Source organism: Crinia signifera, chromosome 4 (genome assembly GCF_055691185.1).
Source record: "Crinia signifera chromosome 4, ASM5569118v1, whole genome shotgun sequence".
Classification (NCBI taxonomy): Eukaryota; Metazoa; Chordata; class Amphibia; order Anura; family Myobatrachidae; genus Crinia; species Crinia signifera.
Window position 1 is genome coordinate 12823445 of NC_139220.1, and position 24845 is coordinate 12848289.

Sequence of the window (24845 nt, forward strand, 5' to 3'; positions counted from 1 at the left end):
GGCAGGTTTGTTTTGAAGGCTTTACTGTGATTTACGGGCGCTTAAGATTGAATGTAAAGAATCTATAGAATGTGCACCAAAATATAGACAACAAAAATTGCAGTACAGATGGGGCAGGTCCCATCTTGGCTACCTATGGCGAGAGTTTCGCCAGCTCGCCATGGCGCCCGCCATCGCAATACATTTTAAATGCTTGGCGATTCGCCGTGGCGTCTCCGGATGAGTGCAATACCAGTGATCATCCACCAGATGTCACTTTTGAAAACCTCTTTGCGCATGCGTAAAATTTATGCTGCAGCGCGTGCATGAAGCGCAGGAACTAAAGTAAATAATTTATTGTCCCTGGCAAGCCTAGTCAGCGCCTCTCTCACACCACCGGCACGAGCATGATCCCATCTCTTTGAAGGAGAGGATCATGCTGATGCGGGCGGAGAGGCGCTGCCTTTGTTTAACACGAAGGAGCGTCTCTGACGGACGCTCTTGCGACCCAGTTGCACAGACGTTCCAGTAATGAGATGCTTTTGCGTCTGAGTTGTTATTATGGCAGGGTACTACAGTAAAGTACTTTACTACTATTGTGCTGTGTCCAGCAAGTTGTACTGTTCTATAGATAGTGTACACACTAATAAATAAAATTACATTGCATTGCGTACACAATCATTACATTAAATTATACTGTACTGTATTGTACGTCTCATTGGTTTTTTTGACAGGTGCTGGCCTTTGGTTAGTACAGTATTGTAGTTTTAGCACACATAAAAAATTCCGGTTACCAATAAGGCTCTCTTGGCGTCTAAATTTGCATGGGCGCTTGAGCGTCTGTACTTGTACTATACTGGAGCGGCACGGACGCTAATGCGTCTCAGTATACAGTATGTTCTAACGGTGGCCACATTTTGGTGTTATGACATTCACAGTAAGTTACTGATTCGTATAGGGATCATTTTACTTTTGCACACAGTACGGTTACAGTCATGTACAGTATACAGTGGAACTGTAGATTTAGTAAGCTCGTTGAAGTGATACAATGTCTGTAGTTTCACAGGTTTTACGCTCGCCACAAAATATGTCAAAAAAAGTACTGTAACTTAACACCATGCCAACATGGTTAGTTCATAACCCCACTATCCATGTTGGCATGGAGTGGATTTTAAATAGCGTGGCGAGCGTAGCGAGCCACCGAGCCCCGCAAGGGTACTCAGACGCATGGCGCCATAGTGGCGCCGTGAAACTACAGAAGTACTGTACTGTACAGTTTTTCAGTGGTCATTCAGCTGCTACTGTATACATTGCTGTGCTGTACAGTACCTGTCATGTTTTTAAGACAAGCATGTACAGTACAGTAAATTCACAGTTACTGTAGGAACTGATTGCCATGTCGCACGTGATCAGGGCGCCATTTTTATGTGATAAACTACTCAATGGCAGGCGCGCAGAATGCGACGCTTGTTCCGCACAGGACGCACGTGATCAGGGCGCCATTTTTATTATCAAGATAATAAAAGATGGCTGCACCACGCAGAGCGAGGAGAGCGAGGCCCTTCAGGCGCGGAGAGCTCCTCATCCTGGTTGCTTGGCGGGACAGGCCCCTGGTGACCAACAGAGAGGTGGTGGAGGCATACCAGGAGGCTAGCCAAGCCATCAGGGTGCGCTTCAGGAGGGAGAGAACAGTGAGGGCCCTCCAGCGCAGATGGAGCGACCTGGTCCGTCGGGACCCCCAACTGCTGGACTCCCTAAGGGAATGTAAGTATTATACAGTACGCCAATATGGCGCCGTGCGTCTGAGTCCCACTTGCGGGGGTTAGGTGAAATGAGGGAGATTGCTAGACTAATGAGGGAGATTGCTGCTACAGTATTTCAGGGAGTTTCCTGCAGATTGCAGGAGGGTAGGCAACTATGCTGTACAGTACATGCTTGTTGCCATGGGTGATTTCCTACAGCATTTGTTTTCAATGTGGTCCAGAAGCTGGCTGTACCTGCATATGGAATGCTACAGTACAGTACAGTATGTTACAGTGATTTCCATGAGTACACTATTTCATACTGTATGCAGATACAGCCTCAGTCACATACAGATTATAGGCATGCTGCATATCATTTTATGCCTAGCTGCTGGTGCCCCTAGGCATTCCAAACGCCCTAGAAATTTGCCTAATTTACCTATGCCTAGGGCCGGCATTTGTTTTCAATGTGGTCGTTACATGCCTTTTGCCACATGCTACAGTAGTTTCCTACAGTATTTGTTTTCAATGTGTTCATTACATGCCTGTTGCCATGGGGTGATTACCTGCTACAGTAGTTGTCACCTACCTGCTACAGTAGTTGTCACCAGAGATTTCCTACAGCATTTTGTTTTCATGGTGGTCATTACATGCCTGTTGCCATGGGGTGATTACATGATTCTGTAGTTGGCACAGGATTTCCAACAGTATTTGTTTGCAATGTTGTCATGCTACAGTAGTTGTTTGGCACGAGGGATTGCCTACAGTATTTGTTTTCAATGTGGTCTTTACTGTACATGCCTGTTGCCATGGGCTGATTACATGCTACAGTAGTTGGTTGGCACGAGGGATTGCATACGATATTTGTTTTCAATGTGGTCATTACAGTACAGTACATGCCTGTTGCCATGGGTCATTACATGTCCTTACATTCTCATTGCCATGTTGTACAATATTTGCGTGCATTTTTTCATGGGTACTGTATACTGTAACTGTATACTGTATACTGTATTTTTACAGGTATCAGCAGGATGACGCCGCTGGAGAGGCACCAACACCATTGTAAGTACAGTACTGTACTGTACATTGCAGTGCATACTGTATACAGTACTGTATCCTGCTGTATACACAAAGATGGATTTTGACTTTAAAACATGTGGCATACTGCTCCTGGACTTCCTTGCCAGTGCCAGTTGCAGAGGCGGAACTGCACCATTGTCCAAAGTTCAAATAGGGGAGCCACACAATGAGTCCTGGACTGTGGTGTTTGGGGTGGCAGTTGGTGGGTCTACCCTATCTGATCTTTGGACTCTGCTGCAGTCCTGCAACTGCCACTGGCATGGAAGTCAAGCAACAGAGCATTTTTTCCCTCCTGAAATAGGTCATGTTGGGAGGTACAGTAATGTACAGTATGCATGTGGTGTCATACTGTAACACATACAATACAGGTGTGTTACAAAATTTCCTATTTTTGGTTTGCTTTTCCACAGTCCCACCAAGTCAACGGAGCCCGCGGCGGCGTTCGCGCGCACCCACTTCCGAGGAGGAGAGCAGCACCACCCCGGAGGAGGAGGCAGGACACAGCACAGATGGTAAGTACTGTATTGGACTGTATAACACCAGTGTTCCCATGTTCCCGCCATGTGTGCCGAATAATATCATACTTGTGGGCCCGACATGTGTACTGCGTAACACCTGTGGGACCACCATGTGAACCCTATAACACTTGTGGGACCCACATGTGTGCCATGCGGTATAACACCTGGTGTACCTTATACCATCTGGGGTCCAAAGAAGTTACTGTAGTCCATCAAGTTCAACCAACTGAACTGTACGGGACAGTATCTACAGTAACTTGTAACTCATTAGTTACAAGTTACTGTAGATACTGTCCACTACAGTTCAGTTGGTTGACTTAAGTAAAACATACAGTACAGTATCTACAGTACTGTATGGTCCAGTACAGTACATTACTGTACTGAATGTTTACTGTATTTTGTCTTTTTTTCTGTTGCAGTGTCTGAAACTGTCCCCACCGCCCTGGACGCCCGGGAGGGGCCGCCGCAGCAGCAGCAGACGGGAACCAGCGCGGATTGTAAGTATTGGACTGTATAACATCAGGGCTCCCGCCACGTGTTCCGGAAAGTACTGTACTGTACGTGTAGGTCCACCCTGTAACATACAGTAGTACTCTACCTGTACTGTTGTGCAGTAATTCAGGCTGAAAAAAAGAAGTTACTGTAGTCCATCAAGTTCAACCAACTGAACTGTACGGGACGGTATCTACAGTAACTTGTAACTCATTAGTTACAAGTTACTGTAGATACTGTCCACTACAGTTCAGTTGGTTGACTTAAGTAAAACATACAGTACAGTATCTACAGTACTGTATGGTCCAGTACAGTACATTACTGTACTGAATGTTTACTGTATTTTGTCTTTTTTTCTGTTGCAGTGTCTGAAACTGTCCCCACCGCCCTGGACGCCCAGGAGGGGCCGCCGCAGCAGCAGCAGCAGACGGGAACCAGCGCGGATTGTAAGTATTGGACTGTATAACATCAGGGCTCCCGCCACGTGTTCCGGAAAGTACTGTACTGTACGTGTAGGTCCACCCTGTAACATACAGTAGTACTCTACCTGTACTGTTGTGCAGTAATTCAGGCTGAAAAAAAGAAGTTACTGTAGTCCATCAAGTTCAACCAACTGAACTGTACGGGACGGTATCTACAGTAACTTGTAACTCATTAGTTACAAGTTACTGTAGATACTGTCCACTACAGTTCAGTTGGTTGACTTAAGTAAAACATACAGTACAGTATCTACAGTACTGTATGGTCCAGTACAGTACATTACTGTACTGAATGTTTACTGTATTTTGTCTTTTTTTCTGTTGCAGTGTCTGAAACTGTCCCCACCGCCCTGGACGCCCAGGAGGGGCCGCCGCAGCAGCAGCAGCAGACGGGAACCAGCGCGGATTGTAAGTATTGGACTGTATAACATCAGGGCTCCCGCCACGTGTTCCGGAAAGTACTGTACTGTACGTGTAGGTCCACCCTGTAACATACAGTAGTACTCTACCTGTACTGTTGTGCAGTAATTCAGGCTGAAAAAAAGAAGTTACTGTAGTCCATCAAGTTCAACCAACTGAACTTTACGGGACGGTATCTACAGTAACTTGTAACTCATTAGTTACAAGTTACTGTAGATACTGTCCACTACAGTTCAGTTGGTTGACTTAAGTAAAACATACAGTACAGTATCTACAGTACTGTATGGTCCAGTACAGTACATTACTGTACTGAATGTTTACTGTATTTTGTCTTTTTTTCTGTTGCAGTGTCTGAAACTGTCCCCACCGCCCTGGACGCCCAGGAGGGGCCGCCGCAGCAGCAGCAGCAGACGGGAACCAGCGCGGATTGTAAGTATTGGACTGTATAACATCAGGGCTCCCGCCACGTGTTCCGGAAAGTACTGTACTGTACGTGTAGGTCCACCCTGTAACATACAGTAGTACTCTACCTGTACTGTTGTGCAGTAATTCAGGCTGAAAAAAAGAAGTTACTGTAGTCCATCAAGTTCAACCAACTGAACTTTACGGGACGGTATCTACAGTAACTTGTAACTCATTAGTTACAAGTTACTGTAGATACTGTCCACTACAGTTCAGTTGGTTGACTTAAGTAAAACATACAGTACAGTATCTACAGTACTGTATGGTCCAGTACAGTACATTACTGTACTGAATGTTTACTGTATTTTGTCTTTTTTTCTGTTGCAGTGTCTGAAACTGTCCCCACCGCCCTGGACGCCCGGGAGGGGCCGCCGCAGCAGCAGCAGCAGCAGACGGGAACCAGCGCGGATTGTAAGTATTGGACTGTATAACATCAGGGCTCCCGCCACGTGTTCCGGAAAGTACTGTACTGTACGTGTAGGTCCACCCTGTAACATACAGTAGTACTCTACCTGTACTGTTGTGCAGTAATTCAGGCTGAAAAAAAGAAGTTACTGTAGTCCATCAAGTTCAACCAACTGAACTGTACGGGACGGTATCTACAGTAACTTGTAACTCATTAGTTACAAGTTACTGTAGATACTGTCCACTACAGTTCAGTTGGTTGACTTAAGTAAAACATACAGTACAGTATCTACAGTACTGTATGGTCCAGTACAGTACATTACTGTACTGAATGTTTACTGTATTTTGTCTTTTTTTCTGTTGCAGTGTCTGAAACTGTCCCCACCGCCCTGGACGCCCGGGAGGGGCCGCCGCAGCAGCAGCAGCAGACGGGAACCAGCGCGGATTGTAAGTATTGGACTGTATAACATCAGGGCTCCCGCCACGTGTTCCGGAAAGTACTGTACTGTACGTGTAGGTCCACCCTGTAACATACAGTAGTACTCTACCTGTACTGTTGTGCAGTAATTCAGGCTGAAAAAAAGAAGTTACTGTAGTCCATCAAGTTCAACCAACTGAACTGTACGGGACGGTATCTACAGTAACTTGTAACTCATTAGTTACAAGTTACTGTAGATACTGTCCACTACAGTTCAGTTGGTTGACTTAAGTAAAACATACAGTACAGTATCTACAGTACTGTATGGTCCAGTACAGTACATTACTGTACTGAATGTTTACTGTATTTTGTCTTTTTTTCTGTTGCAGTGTCTGAAACTGTCCCCACCGCCCTGGACGCCCGGGAGGGGCCGCCGCAGCAGCAGCAGGCGGTTGACCTCAGCTGCATACAGCGAAACCCATTGGCGAAACCCGAGTCCCGACAGCGTCTGAGACGGTCCTTTAAAGAATTAGCGCTGTAGTGTGCTGTACTGTATTTAAGGTCAAGTCAACCCCCTCCTCCCCTGGAAAGGGAGGAGGCGATTGACATACACATTATGCACAGTACCAACAGTTCAAAATATTCAGCATCGGCTACGTGAACGTGAAGGTAAATGCATGTACAGTATACTGTAGGATCATGACACTACAGTACACGGCCCTTTTGCGCGCTTCGATGTTCACGAGCGACTCATTTGCACGAGCGTCTCATTTCCTATGAGCAGCTCATCACGCACGAGCGTCTCATACTGTAAGCGCGCTCCGTACGGCGAACGGCGGGTTTCCATTGGCACATTGCAGTATAGCACTCCGACTCTAGCTTGATGGAGCATTAGCCACCCAGTGGTGGCGGATTGTATTGCATGGCGTGAACCCACGCCCCTTGGCGCACGCCGGCGCAAGAAGAATTTCGGAGCGCCAGAACCTCCGCCATGGCGGCCTGGCGGCAAGGATGGGACCTGCCCTATCTGTATGTTATGATATATTAAACCCAAAGGTTCAAGGGGGGATACAGTAAGGTGCTGGATATGTGTCAGAGGCTGATTTCAGCTTATAGAGGTGCGAGAAGAAGCAGCCCATCCCAATCACCCCAAATGCACACAACCCGTGTTCCCGGTCACATGTAACTGACGTATGTTGGAGGCTACAGTTACTATGTAGCCCCACACAACTTCAGATGGTAACCATGAAGGAAAAGGCATACTGTTCTATGTGTTCCTAAGATTCCATTGCGGCCCCATAAAAAAATTAAATGTTATCACCCGCATCTATTATGTACTACTGAGGCTCCTTTGACATTAAAAAGCAGAGTCTACAGTCATTTAAGCTGCTGAGATGTCACTGGCCCCGCCCCTGAGTTTGAATACACCAAGCTGCACACTGTCTCTCAACTGCAGATTGAATGGCAGTGTCAGAGTTGAATGCGCCTATTTGTGATGCGTATCCTGCCTGAATTCAGTTACACCAGGTCACTCGAGGCACTGGCGGTAATGTGGTAAGGGGGTATGACATACTGGCTACTGATTACTTAATGGTATGTGGTACCAATCAATACCACATTACTTGCACTAATGAGAGTATACTAACATGTGTGGTAGGACTATATACAAGGGCCCCAGTTTGGAGAACTAGCCCAAGTGTTGCTAAATATCTCCTCCTGATCTGTTGCATGAACCGCAAGCCCTAAATCCCTCTCCTCAAGTGTATGGAATACGGTTGTATTATCGACCAGTCATTAGGTCGACACTGTTGGGTCAACATGCAGGAAGGTCGACAGGGGTCTAGGCCGACATGCAGGAAGGGCGACGGGTCTAGGTCGACATGGAGGTGCCTAGTTCGACGGGGGACAAGGTCAACATGGTTTTAGGTCGACATAGCGTTAGGTCGACATGGTTTTTTTCACTGTTTTTTTTGAGCCGACATGTGCCGACAGGCGGTATTTCATGCCCTAGCATCCACTAGGGCGTGGTGGGAGAATAAAATAGTGTGCCCGAAGCATCGCGAGCGATGCGAGGTGCTGCAGTTGACTTCAAACAGTGTCCATGTCGACATTCCGGTAAAAAAACTGTGAAAAAACCCTATGTGGACCTTGTCCCCTGTCGACCTAGACATCTGTCGCCCTTCATCCATGTCGACCTAGAACCCTGTCGACCTTCCTGCATGTCGACCCAACGGTGTCGACCTAAGGGTGGTGGATAATACGATCCACATTCAAGGGAATAAGGCATCACATAAAGGGAATCTCAGAAGTCAATTTACTGTTCCCCTTTATCAGTGTTTCCCGTTCTTCATCCTCAAGGCATAATAACAGAACAGGTTTTAAGGCTATCCGGGTTTCAGCACAGATGGTTAAATCTTAATGACTGAGGTACCAGCTAAGTCACTATGGCGATCCTAAAAACATGAACTCTTGCATATAATTGATCATTTCCTCTCTGGTTTCAGTGTAGCTGGTGTCGCTCTTACCCCAAATCATCCTTTCTCTCCCACCCTCTTCCCTCCGTCCCCGTCTAGCTTTATTTGGTCCGTATTAGAGTGCCATGAATAGAGGTTTTGTTCTGAAATCAGATGTAGAGAATATTAATCTGATCAGGACGGGGAGCAGAGGGGGGGGGGGGTGTATTGCGGCAGAGCTGGGAAGAGGCTTAGAGAAGATACGAGGGGGCTAAAGACCCTAATCATTTCTCCAGTAAACAAGCTGCAAACTGTCCTGGGATCCTGGTGCCAACACGAGTCTCTGTACCCCGAGCACGTTGCTGGCAAGCATCATATCCTAAGCGAGTCATGTCTGGAATTGGCAGGGGAGAGCGGCACGCCATTGTGCGTTTGCCCGGAGCGGTGATGATTGTTGGCGCTATGGCACGGAGGTTAAAAAGCATTTTATTGATTGTTTTCACACTGCTGTGAGAAGCGGCTCCGCCATGACGAGGACTACTTGCCCCGACAAAGGGGGTTATTCTAATTTAATCGCTCCCCCGTGCACGGGAGACCAATTTTTAGCACATGGGCGCTTGGAGTGGGGGCGCGGCGAATGACATGTTCGCACCTAGCAGTGCGGGCGGGGAGCGTGGGGCGGCAGCAGGGGGTACAGCCCATGAGAACACCCAGCATTTGATGGGCGTTCCCATGAAAATGATGGGCGTTCTCATGGTAATGGCCCAGTGACGCAAGTACCAGCTGATTGGTTGGTCACACACCTGGCCACGCCTGCGTATTCCCTGACACTCCCAGAAAACAGCCCGTTACTACCCCCAACCCCAAAGGCTTCCCGTCATTCACCTTCCTACGGCCAGCAATAAAAAAAAAGCAGGATTTTGCCACAGGACGACCTCGTGCATGCGTACTAAGAGCCATACACATGCGCTTCCGAATTTGCAGCCATGCGGTCAGGTCTGAATAAGGCCCATTATCCTAACATGGCTGTAAGGAAACTTTGGGGGTTATTCAAACCTGATCGCTGGGCTGCGATTTCACAGCCAGGCAATTATCCAATGACTGCTCATGCGTACGAATCGTACGAGTTGTATTCAAATGGATAGCAATGTGGGCATACTGTGAATCTTGCTTGGTGTAGGCATCACGTTGGTGTATACACATGAAATGTATTATAGATGACATTGTGCCCAGTTTGCCCCGTGCCCTCTGTGCCACCCCTCCCTATCACCCACCAAGACCCCTGAGTCGTTCTGCTGATATGTTAGTGACACTTACTTGCTCCACCCGAATCTCATAGTCTTTGTTCACCTTCTTCCCTCTGAAATACTTGGCCCTGTAACGGAAGGAAATGTCAGATAAACATCAGAATGATTTCCTTGTGCTTCTGAAGTCATGGTACTTGGCAGTACAGTGATAGATTGCAGAGGAGAATCACACAGGCCTCATATACAAGTAATCTATGTATACGTCGGACAGAGAGGTGACGACACAGGAGTCCTTCCTAACAGCACACGTCCTGCTCCAACAGCACACCTCCCAACACCCATACCTCCAAACAGCACACCTCCCAACACCCATACCTCCAAACAGCACACCTCCCAACACCCATACCTCCAAACAGCACACCTCCCAACACCCATACCTCCAAACAGCACACCTCCTAAAAACCATACCTCCATTCAGCACACCTCATAACACCCATTCCGCCAAACAGCCAAACCTCCCAACACCCATACCTCCAAACAGCACACCTCCCAACACCCATACCTCCAAACAGCACACCTCCCAACACCCATACCTCCAAACAGCACACCTCCCAACACCCATACCTCCAAACAGCACACCTCCTAAAAACCATACCTACAATCAGCACACCCCCAACATCCATACCTCCAAATGGTACACCACATAACACCCATACTTCCAAACAGCACACCTCCAAAAAACCATACCTACAATCAGCACACCTCCCAACACCCACACCTCCAATCAGCAAACCTCCCAACACCCATACCTCCAAACAGCACACCTCCTAAAAACCATACCTACAATTAGCACACCTCCCAACACCCATACCTCCAAACAGCACACCTCCCAACACCCATACCGCCACACATCACACCTCCCAACACCCATACCTCCTAACAGAACACCTTCCAACACCTATACCTCCAAACAGCCTACCTCCCAACATCCATACCTACCCATACCACCAAACAGCACACCTCCCAAAATCCATCCCTCCAAACAGCATGCCTCCCAACATCCATACCTCCAAACAGCCCTGCACCCATACCCCCATACAACACACCTCCCAACACCCATTCCACCCAACACTCCTAACTAATGATGTGAATTACATGCTCAGTGTGCACCTAAGATGCTGTTTTATGACATCACTTGCAGTAATTACTACTAATTACAATCACATGAGATGACTCTGTATCCTGCGGTGCTGCACGCGGCAGGACCACTAGGGGGCCTCACACCCAGCACCTTAGACGCGGACAATGCCCACTCTGTTATTGGAGTGAGTAATAGATTGGACGTATATGAAACGAGGGAAACTTGGACCAGAAATGCGCACAGCAACTGACGGCGCATTAACACTTCACAGGAAACAGGTCTGTAAATGTTTTTGTATAAACCCCAGGGACCGCTTAGGGCATCCGAGGAGGCGCAGTGGCCAAAAACACTCTGTCCAGGCTCCAATCATTAACTCACGTCAAAGATGTACAAACATGGACTGGTTATTAGGGGTACATTTTCTAAAGCTTCTAAAAAATTTAAAAAAGATGATGTTGCCCATAGCAACCAATCCAATTTTGTCTATTATTTTTCTAAAATGCCCTTCCAGGTTGCACAGAGGGGATACAATCAGTAGGATGTCCCTATTTAGGTCAACATGCATTCGGTTGACAATGGAAAGGTCGACATTAGATCACTTTTTTTGAGCCGACGTGTGTCGACAGGTGGTATTTCATGCCCTGCCATCCACTATCGCACGGTGGGAGAGTAAAATAGCGCGCCGAGCGCAGCCAGCCATGCGAGAGGACGCGGGACACTTTGATGGTGTCCATGACGACATTCGGGACAAAAGGTGTAAATCTCTGTCCCACGGGAGCTCTGCCACTGCTGTGAGGTCATGGGCACACGGATCCCATCCTGTAGGGGCGAGCTGAGACGCTCCCATGGGATAAGTCAGATTCCTCTCCCCTTTTGTGCCCTGATTTATTTCATCTCAGGATTCCAAGCCTTGTTGTTGTCAGTATAGACCCTACTGTGTATGTGGCTCACGTGCCGCCCAATCCCCGTTTGTGGGATTAATCCAGAGATACAGCACGTCCGGCCGGGGGCCTGCAGCACAATGGCCACTGGGAACTGTGAACACTGTCACCGGCTGCAAGCAGCGTCCCCAGGATCGCAGGCTGGAGGATCCGGGGGGGACAAGGCTGTACTGTATGAGGGTATTGTGTGGGCACAAAGGGGGGTGAGATAGCAGCGAGGGGCAGACTGCCTTGGAGATGGGGAGTAAAGATGGAAGAATGTTCAGCAGCGACGGCTTTCACCGCCGACAGGGGCCTCATTCTCATCTGCAGGTTTCTAGGTAGAATAGTTTATTTGTCAAATAAAATGATCATAGCCCTAGAAAACATCATACACTTTACTGTTTTATTCGTTCGGCTGTAATATCAAGGGTTAAATCAATGTGTATACTGCCGCGGCGTGAAAAGCAAGTAGCCCATCCAGCGCTGTCTCTTCACAATGTCTCACTCTGATTGGTGGATAGCTCCAGCCAAGCACCAATCAGCATGCTGAGAGCCATTCACTGTTTGGCAGCAGGCTGGAAGGCAGTAAAGAATGCTGCGGCCTGATTGGTGGATATCTCCAGTCACCGACCAATCAGCATGCTGACAGCCATTCACTATATAATTGTGAGTCCCTGTGCAGCTGGCCAGTGTGCCTATACCTAAGCTGGCAGTGGTATGCAGTCAAAAAAGTGGAACCAAGGGGCTGATTCGATAATAATGTGTAAAGGTAACAACAAGCTTTTACCCACAGCAGCCAATAAGAAACCAGCATTTAGCAGTCTAGCATTGTTGGGGGAGGACTTATAGAGGTTCAAGGATTTAAGGTTACTCCTAAAAGGCATTTAAGAACGACGTATACATCATATCTCCCAACTGTCCGCCATGAGAATTAGCATTCCGAGGAAGCTTTGGCATATCTACAATTAGCGATGAGCCAATCAGATATAAGGAATGTCAACATCATCGTGGAGAGAGCAAATGACAGTAGGTGTTATTCCCCCGCAGGATGTAGGAGCTGAGGACAGTCTGTAGATTTACTGTATGTGGCTCCTAAATCGGCTGCGACTGAATTGTGCCAGATGCCAAGAGAAAAGATGAATGTGTTTGCCCTTAGTCATTGAGTGCCCATATTAATGAGCAGCCATTATTCAGTACAACACTGACATCTAGTGGGAGAGTTTAAGTACTGCATGTTTTACGTGTGGTTTCTGCGTTGTGCTGAAAAAATCAATGGCCCTTATTCTGGTTGGTGCGGCCGGAGCCGCACACGGTGCTCCGGCCGCACAAACCAATCCCCGCCCACGAGACGGATCGCCACGGCCGTCCGTACACGGACGGCTGGCGATCCGCATAAAAATGGTGGAGGCGTACGCCTCCACCATGGTGGGAGCTGCCCCCTGCATTCGATGGTCGTCGACCATCGAAGGCAGGTCCGCACGCCCTAGCAGCTCCCGCAAGCTGAGACCACACGGACAATCGTCCGTGTGCTAGCTTGTATGGGGGCTGAGAGCTGACATCCGGCGACGTCAGCTTTCCGCCCCCATGAGCTGCGTCATGCCCTCATTACCATGCATACGCCCCGCGTTTGCATGGGAACGCCCATGAAACGCGGGGCGTACACATAGGGAAATGAGGGTATGAAGCCCCTCACGCCCCTATACGCCCCCTTTGCGGCGGACGAAATACGTCTGCGGCGAAGGGGGCTGCACATGCGCAGATTGACCTCTGCGCATGTGCAGACTGTAAACATCGGCGGTACGGCCGCACGCGGGCCGTACCGTCCGAACCAGAATAAGGGCCAATGTCTAATAACAAGACGCCTATGGGGCATATTTATCACAAGACAGTCACCGTCTATCCCTTGAAAACACACTGTGTCAACCATTGCCATGTTGAACTTTTCCTAGTGTCGACCTTCCCACAGTGTCGACCTAGTGCATGCCAACCTTTTCAATGTGTCAACCCCTTGCCTATCGACCAATAGCGGTTGACCTATTGACACTGAAGACCTTAATCCGCAGTTTTCGCTCAATTATCCCTCATGGGGTTCGAACATTACACAGCCTAGCTCGTGAAGGTCTGAATCAGGCCGAAAGTACCAACCAATCAGCTCCTATCTTCAGGGCCGTCTTTTCGTATGGGCTTAATGGGCACTTGCCCAGGGGCCCCAGGTACATTCTATGCTGATAGCTGAGGACCCCCTTTTTCCATGGATACCAGAATTTTAAATATCGGCCCTGGGGAACTGGAGATATCCAACTTCAAACCTGCAATCCACATCCGACCTGTTAATTACAATTCCCAGTCATATTTCTCAGGTTCTCTCTGACTAATGGAGCCCATACACGGTCTGTTGTGTACGGCTCCGTTCTGTACTATGCGATGCACGCTCCCGTGCATCACATAGTACGGTACAAAAAGTATGTGCTGCACATACTTTTTGTACTAGGTACACATCGCATCGGATCGCAGTGCATGCACACTGCATGCACTAGGGATGCGATCCGATCCGATGTGTGCTGTTTAAGCACACAACGGATCATATTAACGGACCGTGTATTGGGGGGCTTTAGACTTTTTGAGAGTATATTCCAAAAGCTGGGACTCTCCCCTTTCTGGCGACACTAGCGGCTTGTCTCTATCATGCCGAGAACCAGAGATATCAGCTTTCCAGCAGCCGGTCCCTGCTCCAGCTCCAAACGTCTGGTGTACAGTTTTATATTTTTGTCAATGGATTGCTCTGGCTCCTGATCTCTGATCCCCAAGTTCGCAGCACCTCCTGAAAGTTGGGACTCTAGGTTTTTATACTATTGAAGGCTAAGAAATCTATTTCCAGATAATGGCGATATCTGCAGTCAATCAAGCTGCCATCCACCGGAAAATGACTAATATTAAGCCCACTCCATTATCCAACCCTCCCCTGCGTAAAAAAAACACCCCCTACCTCCCTGGAAGTCATTTACAAGGGACCCTTTATTCAGCTCAGTGCCCCTTCCACACGTTAGTGTTCTCCCTCCCACCACCTGTGCAGTAAAGGAGTAATTAGCAGAAGTTACTGCTCCAGGTCCTACATGTTGAATGGAAGATAGAGCAACCCCTGCCACCCGTGGGACATCAAAGCTGCTGCTGATAGCACCCCCCACCCCTAGGAGGTGAGAATGGGTAAGGGCCCCAGTGCTTTGCTTTGCCCAGGGGCCCACACTGCTGTTAAGACGGCCCTGCCTATCTTGTCTTTTTAAAACACGGACTATAACATGGCAGTTAGGAGCCAATTGGTTGATGCTTTAGGGAAGATCTACTTAACTTTCAAGAGCGATAAAAGGTAGAGAGATACAGCACCAGCCAATCAGCCCCCAACTGCCATGTCACCGACGGTGTTGAAAAAATGACAGTTAGGAACTGGTTGGTTGGTACTTTATCGCTCTTCAGTTCATATCTACAAGGCTTAGCAAATAATCCCCTCTATCTACACCCACTGTCTCTTGCAGCCATAGCAGTACAAACATGGGGTCTTCCGTGGTGGGCTTCCTTACCAATCCGTGTGCGCGTCATCAATCACCAGGAGGATCTTGGGTTTCAGAACCAGAGGGGGTGCAGGGGGTCCCGTCTGCTCTACAAGTCCAGCGGCCGCTTGGGTGGTCTGTTTTACCGCATGTGTGAAGGAGCTGAAGAGGCCGGTCCCTGGCACCGAGGTGGAGGTTGGGACTTGTTGGGTCTGTTTCCTCTCCAAGGCCGGGGAGACTGGGGAGCTGGTGGAATTGTCCGGCCTTTGAAGGTCCATCATGTAGCCATTGGGCAGGTTGGCCACGAAGCTGCTGTCGGACAGGCGCCGGCGGAGGAAATTCATGGCTGCCTGCGGCTAAGTTCAACAAGTCGGTGACTGTGGGACGTTCTCCTGTACAGCAGTCAGTAATCGGCTGGGACGTTCACTGTATGGCGTGTCTGTGATTCCAGTCTGAGCGGAAGACAAAACAGATTACGTTACTGCAAGAAAACAATATCTCTTATATATTTGGCTACATCTGTCACTCAAAGTGTGTCTGGTGCTGTAACGCTGGGTGGAGCCTCTGACTCACATGACTGACTCACATGACAGAGAACCAGCCCAGTGAGCCCACAGACAGTGCCAGACACCCTCGGCCTCTCCATGTTACACAGCAAAGACACAGCTACTCACCAGACACACCAGGTGAGCGCCCCACATCTCCATACCTCCCAACATGACCCTCTCCAGGAGGGACAGAATGCTCTGTTTGTGGACTTCCATCTTAATTTATGATTGTCATCACCTGTTTTAAACAGGGTAATTGATAAGAAAGGTGTTTAAGCACAGGTGATGGTAATCCATAAATTAAGAAGAAAGTCCAGAAACAGAGCAATGTGTCATGTTGGGAGGTATGCACCTCCCCCCCATTCACGGCATCCCCACGATTAAATGGCACATGCAAAACACTGACATGGCTATGGTCGACAAAGAAAAAGGTTGACAAGATTTATTTTTCACTTTTTCAATGTTTTCATATTCATTCTCATGTGTCAACATGGACACCAATGAAGTGCCACACAATGTCAACATTTACATGTGTTGACCTTTCTGTGTTGATTTTTTCTTGTGGCATTTCGCGGCACCCCCCGCGACCCCCCTCCCGCAATTTGCAGCACACACCCCGCAATTCGCGGCACCCCCCGGTGACTCCCGCGATTCGCGGCCCCACCCCGTGACACACCCCCTCCTGCGATTCTTGGCACCCCGCGACCCCCCCTCCCACGATTCGCGCCAACCCCCCGGGCCCCCCCTCCCACTGTTCACGGTGCCCTCCACGACCCCCCCCTACCGCGATTCCCCACCTCTGACCCCCCCTCCTGTCATTGCGGCAACCCCCCGCCCCCGCGACCCACCCTCCCGCAATTCGCGGCACCCACACCCCCCCTCCCGCAATTCGCGGCATCCACCCACGACCCCTCCTCCCGTGATTCGCGGACACCCCAGGATTAAATAGCACATGCAAAACACTGGCACGGCTATGGTCGACAATGAAAAAGGTTGACATGAGTTTTTGAAGATTTTTTTTTCTTTTTTTTTATGTTTTCATATTCATTCTCATGTGTCGACATGGACACCAATGAGGTGTCACACTTATGTCAACATTTACATGTGTTGACCTTTCTGTGTTGATTTTTTCTTGTGGCAATTTTTTTCCAGTGACAACTATGTGCACGTCAACCTACACATCATCAACCAATTCTTTGTATAATATACAACACCTGTTCTGTTTTACTGTAGGTGTTTTAAGTCAGATCTTTTTCTGCTACTATTACTGTTTATGTAAATGCATTCTGAATGACAGCAACATCCTACCATCCTTCTACAAGAATATATATCCAACTAGGTGATTCATCGCGCCCCGTGCCCCCCCCTCCCGCAATTCACGGACCCCCCGCTCACCCCCCCTCCTGCGATTCGCAACCCCCCCTCGTGCAATTCACGCCCCCTCCCACGCTTTGCGGACCCCGCCCTCTCCCGCGATTCGCCGACACCTGCGCCCCCCTCCCTTGATTCACGGCACCCCCGCGCCCCTCCCGCAATTCACGGCACCCCTAAGCCCCTCTTTAGTCCCCCGTATACTCACACACCCCTATCACTACCCAGCTTCCTCCTCTCCTGAACCGTAACTTCCACCACTGGGGAGTCGCTGACGCTGTTTTGCCCACATGCCCCTATCATGCCTCATAGCCCAGCCTCCTGCTCTCATGCACCCGAACTCCCACCCAGTAGGAGGAGACACTGACTAAGGGCCACCATCCTGTACTGCCACGCTGGACCCTCACCCACTGGCAGAAGCTGCACAGTATCTCCCACCCTCCTCTTTAGTCCCCCTTATTCCCACACACCCCTATCACTACCCAGCCTCCTGTTTTCCTGTGTCGTGACCTCCGCCAGTGGGGAGCCGCTGACTCAGAAACACCCTACTATACTATTGCACACACACACACCTAAACAACATGCACACACAGCCCCCCCCCCCCCACAACCACAAATGTCACTGTACCATCCACACTATCAATGTACATCTTAAGCTGGGTACACATATGTACAATTTCATTTTTCTTGCGACCGTTCGTTCGACCGAATACACATTCGACCGTCCAAAACATACGACCGTTCTGCGCGTACACATATGTACAATTTTACTTGCGACGTCCGATGTACTCCCGTCCAAACAATCGCAAGAAGAAATATATGAGAGACCCTGTAACCCTTTGCCTGCTGTTTTAACTAATGTGTGTTTAATGCCTCACTGCCCAACACTTTAGAGGCATCACTTTAAGACATTAATCAATGTTGAAGTTTTAATAGTGTGTTATGGTGCCCTGCAAAGAGCTTCCAGCACACTCTATTAAAACTTCAACATTGATTAATGTCTTAAAGTGATGCCTCTAAAGTGTTGGGCAGTGAGGCATTAAACACACATTAGTTAAAACAGCAGGCAAAGGGTTACAGGGTCTTTCATAATGCAGCATACCACTGTGCTTTGTCAAACTGTCAAGCATATCGATCGAACATGCGTACACACTTCACTTTTGTTCCGATATGGAGCCGTCCTGTCGGATGAAATATTAAGCAGCAAAGAACCTTCGACCGTCCGACCGTGGACGGCCAAGAGCGTTTTTGGCCGTTTATCGATCGCACAGCAGCAATTGGGACAGCGTACACACCTATACAATCGAACGGCCGTTTGCCCCCAGATTGGAAGAACGGCCCAACGATTGTATATATGTGTACCTAGCTTAACTCTGTAACCGCTTTTTAATTAAACAAAACAATACACACCCCCTTCCACATCATATGCTCTCTATTTAACACATTTCACCTATAACTTAAGTTGCAATACAGGCATCTTTAATTCTTTTAAATTGTTTGTTTTTCAAAAATCGCTCATGTAATAGGGTGCTATTCGCAGTAAAAATTGCACTTTTTGCCACAAATTCGCATCTCATTACATATGCGAATTTGTGGCAAAAATATGCAATTTTTAAAGGTGCGATTTCAGGCGTTTTTTGAACATGTCCAAAAATCGCACCCTATTACATTTCGCCCCTTATGTTATTTAGGAACCGATGATTAACGAGGGAATCTCCTGTTAAGCTGCAGGTCAGACTGCGCCACCCTCCCTCTTGCATTACCCCATCTTAGCGCCTACTAATGTCTTCAACAACATAATAAACTGCCTGGGATCACGGGGCTGGTTCAGATGAGGAAAGTCTCACCGCACACTCAGGGGTAACATTACTAAGATGGGAGGTTGCCCATAGCAACCAATAAGATTGTACTTCTTATTTTTTTAGTAAATTCTCGAAAATAATAGATAGATTCTGCTCGGTTGCCCATAGGAACAGCCCATCTTCAACAGAACTCCCATCTTAGTAAATGTCCCCTATGTGTCTACACGTGACCACACGGGTTGGGATCATTTGGTCTACAGCATAATGGTCGACATGGGAAAAGGTCAACATGGTTCTAGGTCAACATTTAAAAGGTCGACATGGGGTTTACGCTGTTTTTTTACCTGAATGTCAACACAGTCGACATGGACACAGTTTCAAGTGCACCGCATCCCCTCGCATCGCTCGCTGCACTCGCAATTCGTCGGGCACGATGCCTCGCTTCGCTCGGCACACTATTTTATTCTCCCACCGGCCCTAGTGGATGGTCGGGCATGAAATACCGCCTGTCGGCACATGTCGGCTAAAAAAAACAGTGAAAAACCCCATGTCGACCTTTTGACTGTCGACCTAGACATTGTCGAACTAATGACCTGTTGAACTAATGACCTTTCGACCTTTTCCTATGTCGACCTTTTCCTATGTTGACCTAGACCCATGTTGACATTTTCCCATGTTGACCTAATGGTGTCGACCTAATGACTGTCGACCATCATGCTGTAGACCAAATGACCGCATCCCCTTTTGTTGACCAAATTGTAGAACTGGAGAACCGGTTTCACAAATGTTCTACTGTCTTTTAGGGTAAAATAAGGTTTATCACACCAATACCTGTGAGATTATATATAGTGGGGCAAATGTATTGTATAGATGTTTGTTTAATGAAATACAATTAGGCCATTTACAATGATTTGTCTTATGTTTAATGATCAGGGACCGCTGCCACCCGCTGAACCTTAGACAGAGGGTTTTGTTGATCAGTTGCACAGGAAAAGGAGCAGATATAAAGTTTAATTTGAAATTTGGCCCCCTCTAGTAAGAATTGATGGTTTGTGAAATCTTTAGGGGTGTGCTACCACAGACAAAAGTATATAGCAAACTTTTATTAGGAAAGAGAAAGATTTGTCATATGGTGGTGCACCATCTATAAGAACTGGAGTCATAAAATATACCTTTTATTTATTATCATTAAAAAGGAACGCGAAATATGACAAACAAACAAATAACATATACACAAGTGGGAACAGTGTGTTTTAAAAGGCACGTGCGGGTTCGAGGAGCGATTACCTTAATGGGTTTTTAATTGTATCACCTTGTATTATTCCTTTCTAACTTATGTAATTTTATTTTAAGGAAAAGGTATCGATACTTATTCTGTCGAAGTTTGGTGTGTGCTGTAATACAGTATCTGCAGCTTAAAGGGTAGCTACTGTGTACAAAATAGTGTTACAATATAGCATATAGCAGGTAATAAATTTATTTGTAACAGACTGAATAGTTTATTGGGTATCAGAGTTTTTTGGCAGTTTAGCACAATGATTTTACTTCTGAGCCAAATATATAACAGTCTATGGTATATTAGGCGTAATAAATTTATTACTGAGGACTAATGAGTTAATTGGTCAAGTAACTGTTTTTTGGTACTGTGCCTGATACGTGTTACTTCTGTGCCAATTATAAATTAGTCCAAAAATTAGATAAGGGCTGTAAGTCCTTCAGCTAGTATGATGTTGATCCTAGCGAGGCTATACAGTCACCTAAACTAATTATATGCTATTTGGAAATACACTCCCTAGACGGGAGATAGCTGCTATGTTTGAACACTATCGGACGCTGTCAGTCTCTCCCTGTGCCGCCGACAGCTTATGCTGCTCGTGCTACGGCTATCAGGAGGACTGCTGTTACTTAGGTCCGAGGTAGCTAACAAGCGAGCATTCCCTGTGTAGGGACAAATGCCGCTACTGAGTTAGCCGTCCGTCTAGTAAGCATTCCCTGTGCAGGGACAAATGCCGCTACTCAGTAAGCCGTCAGTCAGACGTCCTGCCCCGTACCGCTGTCAGCTGTCGTTGCTGTAACTGCGGTCTTGGGGGGATTTAAGACTGTTAGGCTGCCCAGTGGCGTAACTATATATTCTGCGCCCCCCCGCCAAATTTTTTCGGCGCCCCCCCCCCCCCCCCCCGGCGCGACTGCGAACCCCCCCCCCCCTTCATACCCATACCTGTCGCGCTGCTGCCCGGCCGCATCTGCGTCACTATCCCGTCACTCGCTCCCGGCACCGGCTCCTGCTGATAATGAAAAGTGACTCTTAGAAAATGGCTGCCAAAACTGTCTGCAATACGGGGGCAGCCATTTTCTAAGTGTCACTTTTCATTATCAGCAGGAGCCGGCGCCGGGAGCGAGTGACGGGCAGTGACCGCAGATGCGGCCGGGCAGCAGCGTAGCGGGTAACTATAGCACCGCAGCCCCCCAGGCGCCCATAGTTACTCTGCGCCTCCCCGCCATGGCGGGGGCTGCGGTAGCTTAGTTACGCCAGTGAGGCTGCCGTTACATTAGAGTCCTGAAAAGGACTGATAAATACATTAACACACACACAACAATTCGAGAGGGTATCGCTCAAGGAACGACTCAGCCGTGCGCACGTTCCTTGAGCGATACCCTCTCGAATTGTTGTGTGTGTGTTAATGTATTTATCAGTCCTTTTCAGGACTCTAATGTAACGGCAGCCTAACAGTCTTAAATCCCCCCAAGACCGCAGTTACAGCAACGACAGCTGACAGCGGTACGGGGCAGGACGTCTGACTGACGGCTTACTGAGTAGCGGCATTTGTCCCTGCACAGGGAATGCTTACTAGACGGACGGCTAACTCAGTAGCGGCATTTGTCCCTACACAGGGAATGCTCGCTTGTTAGCTACCTCGGACCTAAGTAACAGCAGTCCCCCTGATAGCCGTAGCACGAGCAGCATAAGCTGTCGGCGGCACAGGGAGAGACTGACAGCGTCCGATAGTGTTCAAACATAGCAGCTATCTCCCGTCTAGGGAGTGTATTTCCGAATAGCATATAATTAGTTTAGGTGACTGTATAGCCTCGCTAGGATCAACATCATACTAGCTGAAGGACTTACAGCCCTTATCTAATTTTTGGACTAATTTATAATTGGCACAGAAGTAACACGTATCAGGCACAGTACCAAAAAACAGTTACTTGACCAATTAACTCATTAGTCCTCAGTAATAAATTTATTACGCCTAATATACCATAGACTGTTATATATTTGGCTCAGAAGTAAAATCATTGTGCTAAACTGCCAAAAAACTCTGATACCCAATAAACTATTCAGTCTGTTACAAATAAATTTATTACCTGCTATATGCTATATTGTAACACTATTTTGTACACAGTAGCTACCCTTTAAGCTGCAGATACTGTATTACAGCACACACCAAACTTCGACAGAATAAGTATCGATACCTTTTCCTTGAAATAAAATTACATAAGTTAGAAAGGAATAATACAAGGTGATACAATTAAAAACCCATTAAGGTAATCGCTCCTCGAACCCGCACGTGCCTTTTAAAACACACTGTTCCCACTTGTGTATATGTTATTTGTTTGTTTGTCATATTTCGCGTTCCTTTTTAATGATAATAAATAAAAGGTATATTTTATGACTCCAGTTCTTATAAATGGTGCACCACCATATGACAAATCTTTCTCTTTCCTAATAAAAACCCGCTGAACCTTCCCTGTATTCAGACAACAGTAACAGGTTGCTCTGCAGACGTTGCCATATTTTGCCTCACATTGTGAGTCCTTCTCTTATACCCCCTCACACTAATAACCCGGGTCCAACCTGTTTCAGGCTGAGTCCAGCTGCTTAAACTGAGTTCACACTCCAGGCTGGACCCTGGTTATTGGCATTTGGAGATGACATTATGGCCATTATTCTGGTTCACTCACAAAGGCAAATTCCTTCTCAAATGGACAAAACCATGTGCACTGCAGGTGGGGCAGATGTAACAGGTGCAGAGAGAGTTAGCTTTGGGTGAATTTTTTTGTTTCTGTGCAGGGAAAATACTGGCTGCTTTATTTTTACACTTTGAAGTAAAACGCTACCCAAATCTAATTCTCTCTGCACATGTTACATCTGCCACACCTGCAGTGCACATGGTTTTGTCCATTTCAGAAGGCATTTGCCAGAATGTGCCAGAATAAGGGCCATTATGTCCAAGGGCCGGTGACACTGTTACACTGAAGGCCACCCTGGCTATCCTGGGGAGGATGCAGTTAGCTTTCTGTGGACGGGATGCCGGCAGTCAGAATACCAAAACCGGCATCTTGACCATAAGAACGGTACCAGAATCCCAACATCGCTGAGGATGCAGACCCTGGAATTGGCATCCCAATCGTAAGTATGTGCAGCAGGTTAACGCTAGAACAGGGGATGGATTGGAGCGTTTAGGATTAGGCACTGGGGGGGGGGGGGACACTTGGTGAGTGTTAAGGCTGTGAGACAGGAGGGTTAGGTGTAGGCAGTAGGTTAAAGGGTTAGACAATAACAGGGATGGTTAGGGGTTTGACTGTGGGAGGGGGCAGAAGGAAGGTAAATATACTTAGTGGACCCCTGTCGGAATTCCTTCTATGGGGATGCCGGTATTGGTATTTTCACCTCCGGTCGGACCCCCTCCTTTCAGCCGGGAGCCACACTGTGTGAAGTAGGGTGGCTCAGACCCCATTGCGCATGTGCGGATCTATGAATAATTGGCATCGCTGCTGAAGAAATTGGGGAGTCTGAGCAGCAGAGCCGCAGATTGCTGGGAATCATGTCCGCTCCGCCATTTTTATGGTGATTTCAGTATAAAAAAATGGGTGCAGTGTGTGTGGTGTGGGTCCTCGTGGCACTGAAGCACCCATGTGCACCGCGCATACTGCACCCATTCTAAATACACCACTGCGCCAGTCATCCGTATTTAATTTGTCCTTGGTTCTACCCTGATCGTGACCCAGGTCCAATTCCTGAGGCTCCGAACCCAGTTAGTCCTTTACATACTGGAAACGGTGCTAATCTCTCCATCTCTAATCTCCCCCACAACACCTTGACCTCCGGCCCCAATGCAGCGGCCTTACCACCATAAACCCTTCTTCCCTTTGATCATTAGGAGGCCTAAGGGATTTGCAGCATTTTCTCTTGAATCAGGCGCCTGACAAATGCGTCCTTAATGCAATCTGAAAGTATAATTCCCAGAAACGGGAGCATTTCCTGAGCTGGGAATTAGCTGTAGAATAATTACCCACCCACCCAACCACGCTGACCTAACATTACAGCGAATTAAAAAGTGGGTTACATTAAAGTATCTGCATCTCTGCTGCGTCCTGATAGCGGATGCAGATCCCGCCTGTTCCCAGATGCCACTTTCCCCGCTGGCACAGTGACTCGCTGAGTGCAGGCTATTTGTGGCAGAGGATCTCTCTGGATTGTTTAAATCCTTAAGAACATTAAGAGCAGAGAAAAAAAAAACTCATATTATGTGGCAGAAGCCGCTCGATGTGCCTGGCTAGTAAATGACAGTTGGGTGCAGGGAAACATGGAGAGAATTACAGTACAGGGGTGCTAGAAGGTTTGTGAACCCCTCTGAATTGTCAAAGTATCATTATAAATGTGATTTACCGGTTACAGGTAATGTGAGCTCCATAAATCAGAGAACGTGTAAATGCTTATACTGTATATTTCATTCATTTGTTGGCAATACTGATCCAGTGTTTAATTAGGTTGGAGTAAACCACGTGTTTTTTGAACCTTGTATACCAGAACCACGAGTT

General features: G+C 47.7%; 1 protein-coding gene across 2 annotated transcripts in view; it reads right to left on the minus strand.

Moving 5' to 3' along the window:
* The window catches only part of SYN3 (synapsin III), a 202954-nt gene that overhangs the window by 153717 nt on the left and 24392 nt on the right, over nucleotides 1-24845 (minus strand). For both annotated transcript variants that reach the window (XM_083181129.1, XM_083181128.1), the window contains exons 2-3: nucleotides 15335-15756; nucleotides 9766-9823 (exon numbers count right to left, since the gene is read on the minus strand). In XM_083181129.1, the coding sequence (XP_083037255.1) occupies nucleotides 9766-9823; nucleotides 15335-15648 (372 nt within the window). In that variant the 5' untranslated portion in view covers nucleotides 15649-15756. The remainder of the gene's footprint in view (nucleotides 1-9765; nucleotides 9824-15334; nucleotides 15757-24845) is intronic.